At 37.1% G+C, this 7,481-nt stretch overlaps 2 protein-coding genes across 5 annotated transcripts in view; one reads left to right on the top strand and one right to left on the bottom strand.

The window, feature by feature from the left end:
• The first annotated feature begins 467 nt into the window (after positions 1–467).
• LOC110370819 (L-asparaginase) lies at positions 468–5,045 on the top strand. The gene is made up of 9 exons (XM_049843359.2): positions 468–766; positions 1,028–1,150; positions 1,845–1,957; positions 2,278–2,403; positions 2,742–2,866; positions 3,195–3,427; positions 3,795–3,955; positions 4,489–4,602; positions 4,936–5,045. The coding sequence occupies exons 1-9, from the start codon at positions 694–696 to the stop codon at positions 4,981–4,983; spliced, it is 1,116 nt and encodes a 371-aa protein (XP_049699316.2). The 5' UTR covers positions 468–693; the 3' UTR covers positions 4,984–5,045.
• Positions 5,046–5,171: 126 nt separating this feature from the next.
• The window catches only part of Flo2 (Flotillin 2), a 248,356-nt gene continuing 246,046 nt past the window's right edge, over positions 5,172–7,481 (bottom strand). For 3 of the 4 annotated variants that reach the window (XM_064040644.1, XM_064040647.1, XM_064040646.1), the window contains 2 exons: positions 7,226–7,400; positions 5,172–6,869 (listed from right to left, as the gene is read on the bottom strand). In XM_064040644.1, the coding sequence (XP_063896714.1) occupies positions 6,811–6,869; positions 7,226–7,400 (234 nt within the window). In that variant the 3' untranslated portion in view covers positions 5,172–6,810. Of the gene's footprint in view, positions 6,870–7,190; positions 7,401–7,481 lie in introns of all 4 variants that reach the window. The other variant, XM_064040645.1, reaches the window with a different exon arrangement.

The raw sequence follows: 7,481 nt of genomic DNA, 5'->3' as shown, positions 1-7,481 counted from the left end.
ACTCAACTAATTATTAGTAAGTATTAAGGTGGTAAGACTAGGTTGAGGAGGTCAGATAGGCAGTCGCTTCTTGTAAAGCACTGGTATCAGCTGAATCCGGTTAGACTGGAAGCCGACCCCAACATGATTGGGAAAAGGCTTAGAGGATGAGGATGATGATTAAGGTGGTAAGAGCAACATAACCACTTTCAACCATGGTGCTTGATATAAAGTTACAAGTTATCTATACGTACGCAACTCCTCTGGCTGAGCAAATTTTTAAAAAATTAAGATTTGATACAAGTGGCCAGTCTTTCCTACGGAGGTCTCAACTTCAGGCTCAGATACCTTAGAGACACCCGCGTGAAAAGCACAAAAGACCTACCATTCAGAGAACCAGGCTTTATTTAAAAATAAACACCATGTAGCTATTGACAGTTTGATGTCAATGATTATAATCAGCTTACAACTATCTACGAGAAACTGTAGTCTCTCAGTATGCACACCGCCACTTCACAAGCTACTCACACATACGTGACATAACAACTATACTGTATAATGTAAATATCATATCAACCTTGTTAGATACGCGGCGAATACCGTGTGTAACTCCATACATATAAGTCCACAACTCAATCAATCTCGCATTCGAAGTTCAAACGTTATTGATGGTGGATATTCAATTGTTTTTTGTTCAATTTTCAAATATTAAAAATGGTGAAAAATATTAGAGTGCTGGTTATCTACACGGGTGGTACTTTTGGTATGCTGAAGAATGAAAAAGGAGGTTGGTCAATCTTTTATTATTATATTTTTGTACACTTACCTCATCATTCTTTTATTCAGTAGTTAAGAACTATTATTAAGTTCAGCTTATCTTAAATAGAAGTTACATAAAAAAATACTCCTGTTAATTACTACTAAGCTGCGAAGATTAAAAAATATTATTATTTAATTTAATTCGAATAGAGGTCACAATACCGGTTTTCAGCAAACACATTATCTACCCAGTCTAGCCTTATTTAATGTCGTAATTTTATTCTTCCAGTATTGGTACCACAGAAGAACATCGAGCATCGAGTGATCAGGAAGTTACCACAGCTGCATGACAATGAATATTGGCAAAAACACCTACAGGGCACAGACCTTCAGGAATACCTAGCTATACCAGGTAGGTTTACAACCATAATTACGTCGCTGGCTGGCTACAGGCCACTTAAATGTGAAAAAACAAATTGTTAGGTTGCTAAGATACCCATACCTACCCATATCAGGCTCATACCTACAGCAAAGCTTGCCAGGGCTGCGGGATTGTTCGAAAGAGTTACCAGGGCCCTGGCACATAAATGGCTCCAGAAGGAACATGGTGGGTTTTAGTCAGTAAGAGTCTGACACTCCCTCACGCTGCACCCACAGAGTAAGGGGTCATTAGATGATTTCCAACCAAAAACAAGTTCGTGTGGAGATAGACGAAGTTTGGTTATCTGTATAAATGGGTTCTATTTTTAAGCTCACTTAGGAAGTCAATAGTGTGCATTGGACAGATATTAAAAACATAATATGCAATATTTCAACGTACAGAATCATATTCTGAGAAATTGTTATATCATATCTCAGTTGTAATTAATAGGATGTTTACATTAAAATTATAATTTGAGAAGTGGAGTTTCCCAAGATAAAATAAAAACAGGAGATTTCAAATATTTGCCAGAAGCGTAGCATAACAGATGTATATCTAGAGATAAGGTTTCTTCTTAAGCCCATTACTTATGTAATTAAATAAATGTAACACCTATTTCCGATTTATAAATACTTTTTGCATATATATTATAATTAATTAGTATTTACCTAATTAAATATTGCAGATGGCAAAGACACAGAACATAAAGTCTTGTACAAAATCTATGAATACGATGAGCTCAAAGACTCTTCAGACTTCACGATGGACGACTGGATCAAACAGGCCAGAGATATAAAGGTAATACTTGTACTTACCTTTTTGTTTCGTAAAACAACTCGCACTTGACCTGGATGACCAGTTTCTGAATCTTCAGAAACTATCACGCTGCTATGTATACTTTATCCCTGGCAAACGGGTGGTTTGAAAATAATATTGAGCGTCTAAATTTTAGACTAAAAAAACAAAACCCTGCATGCACATGCAAATTAAAACAAAACACAGTAGAAAAAAAAGTTGAGTAATACCAATTAGTTCCCCTGTAAGTGAGCTAGAATTGCAATACTAAGTAGTTCAACTTCTATTGCGATTTTGGCTATCAATTTGTTGTTTATTTGCAGAAATTCTACCACGACTACGACGGTTTCGTGGTGCTCCACGGCACGGACACGACGGCGTATGGGGCCTCCATCCTGTCGTTCATGCTGGAGTCTGTTGGCAAGACTGTCGTACTCACAGGAGCCCAGGTACGAATGACGCTAAAGAAATAACTTTGCTCCCCTGAAGTCACGCCCGTGATCAGTTTAACGCCATGTACATGAGCAGTGTACTGTCTTGTTCTATAATTAGTAACTTATTTGGCGAGAATGGTATGAGAACAAGGTTATGTAGGTTATGGAATATTATTGAGATAATACTCCTGTAAATACCTGTAGCTTATTCTATGGAGAGTCATTAGTCAGTCAGAGTCAATCTAACTTCAAAGGACTATGAACAGCATCTAAATAAGAAATATTCGCTAATGACGAGAACATGACAAAGTCTAGGCTTGTGATGCACTTACTTAATAAGGCTTTTCTTCTAGATCCCCATATTTCAACCTCGCAGCGACGGCAACAACAACTTGTTTTGCGCCGTGATGATCGCCGCCACACAACACATACCAGAAGTCACCGTGTTCTTCGGAGCCAGGCTTTTTAGGGGCACCAGGTATGAAAGCCACTACTCAATACTTTATATCAAAAAATGTTGAATTAGTGAATTTTCTTCGTAAATCATTCGTACATACCATTACTTTCTGGGGGAAAAAACATGTTATGTCCATTTCCTAGTTTAAACTACCCACCGATTTAGAATTACAAGTAGTGTCACTGTATATTAGTTGCACTAGTCTGCTTTCTGTTATATTCCTGTTTATTAAATTTTGATCTTCAAAAAAATCAGCATCCTGGTACAGTGCATTGCTTTAAATAACTTTAACAGTCTTCGTCATGACTAGGTCAATAAAACCTTAATTTCTTTTTCTATCCATTCCCAGAGTAAAGAAAGTATCAAACACAAAGATCTACGCGTTCGACTCGCCCAACTTCCCAGCCCTGTTGGAAGCCAAGGCGACGCTGGACGTAGACCCGAAGATGCTCATCCACCCGCCCGGCTCTGTGCCCAATGAGTGCAGGTTGCACGACCAGCTCTGCAGGAAAGTGTATATACTGAAGATGGCGCCTACTATAGAACCTGAGATTATCAGGGCTGTGTTTTCTGGAATGGAAGGTAAGGCCTTGATCCAGGAGTATTAGATATGCTCTTCAGATATTTGAAAATCCTTTGGTTGCTAATCAGAGCTGTAGATTTAAGGCAGGTTTTTGATATCATGAAGCTGTAGAGTTTGTTTGCTGGTTTGAACGCGCTGAACTCAAAAACATCTGGCCCGATTTGAAAATTTATTTTTGTGTTGGGTAACTATGTAGTTCAAATTTAGAAAGAAAAGTAGTTGAAGAAGACTTAGAAGTTGTTGCTACTCTCATAGTCTCAATCTCATTCGAATTCAAATTCAACACAATATGTAATATATGTAAATATTTTAGATAGTTGTCGTTTACCAGATATGCCTATCTTCAAATCTATCAATTTCTTCCAGGTGTAGTATTAGAAACGTACGGCAACGGCAACATCCCCATCAAACGCAAGGACATCTACAAGGAGATCGAGGCGGCCGTGAAGAACAAGGTGCTGGTGGTGAACGTGACGCAGTGCATCAACGGCACCGTCATCGCCAAGCCGCTGTACGAGACTGGGCTGGTGAGTAATAAGAACTAACATCCCTATCAAACGCAAGGACATCTACAAGGAGATCGAGGCGGCCGTGAAGAACAAGGTGCTGGTGGTGAACGTGACGCAGTGCATCAACGGCACCGTCATCGCCAAGCCGCTGTACGAGACTGGGCTGGTGAGTACAAGACGACTAGGACTCCAAGATCCTCGATAACATAAGCGTCCATCTTCTTATAACCACTGTTTGCTTTGAAAATTGAACGTAGAAATATAGTAAATAGTTGGTCTATGTGCGGGCTTTTGAATAGAAAATGGCGTTTTGTAACTAACTTCTGAGCGGGAGCGTCGTCCTAATGGAACTTTTGCAACTTTCGAGCACAAGTGCACCCATGTTACCATAGTAGGTACTTGCGAACCTGCGAAGTTCAGAGCCACAATCAAGTTTGGCATTCTTTCTAACTGATGGTTGTCGATTCCCTCAGAGTATTGGGAATTTAAGTCTAGATTTACCTTTTCTGTAACAAAAAGTACCTGATAATATTAAATTCTTTTTTCCCCAGCTCCTATTGGAATGCGGCGTGGTTCCTGCATACGATATGACAGCTGAGGCAGCGTGGGCGAAGCTTTGCTACGTGCTCTCCAAGAAGGAACTTAGTTACGAGGAGAAAGTTAAAGTTAGTAGACTTTCTTCTTTATGTACTAGCAGTTTTACCGCGGTTTCACCCGATTCCCGAGAAAAATAGTCAAGTATAAATATTGGATAAAATTTTGCTAACGTGGAGCTGGTAGTATTGCTTCCCAACAGTGAAAGAATTTTTCAAATTGAATTAGTAGTTTCAGAGCTATAGGCAAATAGACAAATAAAACATTTTCTTAACAAAATGTTCATGTTCTAATTAATACTAGATGCAACTAAAACACTAGCTTGGAGCGTTTTTATATTTCTATTAAGTGAATTTACTTAATTTCATGACTGTTCATTAACATGACTTTTTTATTTCTTACAGTTAATGAAGACAAACATCAGAGGCGAGATGTACAATCCAACAAACTAATTTATTTATATTTTAAGCGATCTAAGTTTAATTTAATTGTGAATAAACTATTGTTAATTATGTTCCTATATCTTTAATTTTTACATGAAGAATCATAACAAGATTTTTCAGACGATTCGGTATTTGATATATTTTAGAACACCCAACAAACTTAGGAAATAATGTGATTTCATAATGAAAAGCCAAAATTATTACACATCTTTTTATTAAAAATAATCATTTAGCTTATCCAATATCATAAAGAATTCAATTCAGATACATTTCTTGTGCAATTACAATAATTAAAATTCCACGAAATTGTACTTAAAACAATAGCAACAACATTGAAAATAACAAAACTAGACCAAAGAAATTATATTATTTCATTAATTAATTTATAATAATCATAATTAAAAAGATAAAATGTCAATTTAATGTATAAATGCTTAGATTGTGAATACAACACACACACGCCACACAAAATATTCGCAATTCTTATTTAAAAGTAAGATTTTATCGATATCGACAAGCTAACATCCATACGAACACAAAGAAAATTCAAAAGATTCATTATAAGAAGCTGATAAAAAAAGACCAATTGATTGAAATCACACAATTATATTGCGGGAACAGCTTCAAAACACCTATTTAAGTATTATCGTATTTTCTGTTAAATATCAGAAATATATTCCAAGCAAAAGTTGTACATTTTTAATAATTTGATATTGATTGTTTGACGGCGATAAGATACTTCACACAATAAGGTAAACTACTGAAAAAGGCAGTGCCTAAAAGAACACATTGTCTTAACTTTAACTCCTACACAGTTGTACAAAATCTAAATTTCTATAAGACAATAATTTACCTGTAGTCTTTCTATTGAAAAATATACATCTTCGGTTAACACGGTACGCTAGTACATAAACGTTATGTGCTACAAGTTATATACTAGATAGGCAATACACATTATGTACAACATGTAACATAATAAATGTAAGTTTAGAATCGGCTACTGAATCGATTTTTTAGATACTTAGGTAATTTTTTTTGTTAAAAAATAATCGTAAGTAAACTAATATGTAGCCTTTGCTAAACTGGTCGAAATAATCGAATATGAAACATGAAATAAGATGTTAAAAGTGTAATAATATCATTCTAAATGAATATTATGACGGGTTGAGCCGACGCGACGGCGACATTTGCGCAGATAGACGCGGCGCGACCCGTTCGGGGTAAATCTTAGGCCCAAGTTGACCCATGAAGGCATTCATTTGTTTCAGAAATAGATCTTTATATTGACGATAAAAAAGGGCCTTAATGTATCAAGATCTTAAAGACTACAAAATTCAAATTACTATCAGAAATTCATACAATCAGATCAATGATAACTAAATAAAAGTAAGTGGAGTGCGTTTCTTACTATGTTGTATGTTGTACATGAAATGACGTAAATATTCGAATACTTATATCGATTTGATCGGACACGACCCCAACGTTATGAGGAAGAAAGAGGTATATAACATACTTGATACTTGAGTTCTCACACTAAGATTAAAGGAAATACATATTGCAATCTCCAAAAAGTTGAAGGTGGGATTTAGACTTTATTTCAACTAGCGTAAGGTACATTTTCCAGCGTAGAAAGTGTGGTATATTTCCTTTTATCTCAGTCCGAGCTTACATAATACAGTTGAAAAAATAATATTGCTTACACAGGTATAAATTGTACCATGATATTGTGGTGTTTGACGCGGTAACTTATGGCACTGTTTGCATTGTTCTGCCGTGCGGCGTTGCCATTGGTCGATGGTATGTGCGGCACGACTGATGGCTCCCTCTGATTGGTTCTTAGCATGCTGCAACTTCAGGCGTCTTCTTCTTACTGGTGCCCGCTGACATTGAGGGATCTGGTGAATGTATTCCTGAGTTAGATTATAAGTTCGCATTCTGAGAAAATTGCTAACGGAATGCAACTGATGTTAAATTAGTAAACTTTAAAGGGGTGGTATATTTCAAATAATAAAAAAAAAACAATAAGTAACAATTGAACACAGCACCAAAACGCAAAACGTTACGAAAACGTTCAGCAGCAAAACTACAGCAAACTATTGAAATTAACGCGAGATCCGAAGCAAACATAACATTCCAGTAGCATGAGGACAATATACACTACAAATTCAACCTTATCAACCTCTTCATACGTCTTAAAATGCACTGACTAATCTCACCTCAACACTACGGCATGGCTAGCTACATTACTGACCGGTGCCGTTGGGATGGAGCCGCTTCAACACCTGCGTCAGGTCTAGGCCGGTGAGGGTCTTCAACGCTGGAGGGATGCCCCCGGCAAGACGAGCTACTTCGCCGGTCGCCCCGTTGTCTCCAACTAGCACTATCTCGTCCGTCTTAGCGAGGGGTGCTGATACTTCTGCTGCGATCTGGTGATTAGAGCATAGAAGGGTTAGCAGTCAATTCGCATGAATATAACAAGCAAGAAAGTGCGAATTAAAAAAATATAT

This window comes from Helicoverpa armigera, chromosome 22 (genome assembly GCF_030705265.1).
Source record: "Helicoverpa armigera isolate CAAS_96S chromosome 22, ASM3070526v1, whole genome shotgun sequence".
NCBI lineage: Eukaryota > Metazoa > Arthropoda > Insecta > Lepidoptera > Noctuidae > Helicoverpa > Helicoverpa armigera.
This window is presented reverse-complemented; position numbering and strand designations above follow the sequence as displayed.

What these genes read in the sequence shown, in the direction of transcription:
- LOC110370819 (XM_049843359.2), top strand. Translation starts at nt 694, where the DNA reads ATGGTGAAAAATATTAGAGTGCTGGTTATCTACACGGGTGGTACTTTT. An exon ending in TCGTACTCACAGGAGCCCAG is followed by an intron (nt 2,404 to 2,741) that starts GTACGAATGACG and finishes CTTTTCTTCTAG; the next exon opens with ATCCCCATATTTCAACCTCG. An exon ending in TGTGTTTTCTGGAATGGAAG is followed by an intron (nt 3,428 to 3,794) that starts GTAAGGCCTTGA and finishes AATTTCTTCCAG; the next exon opens with GTGTAGTATTAGAAACGTAC.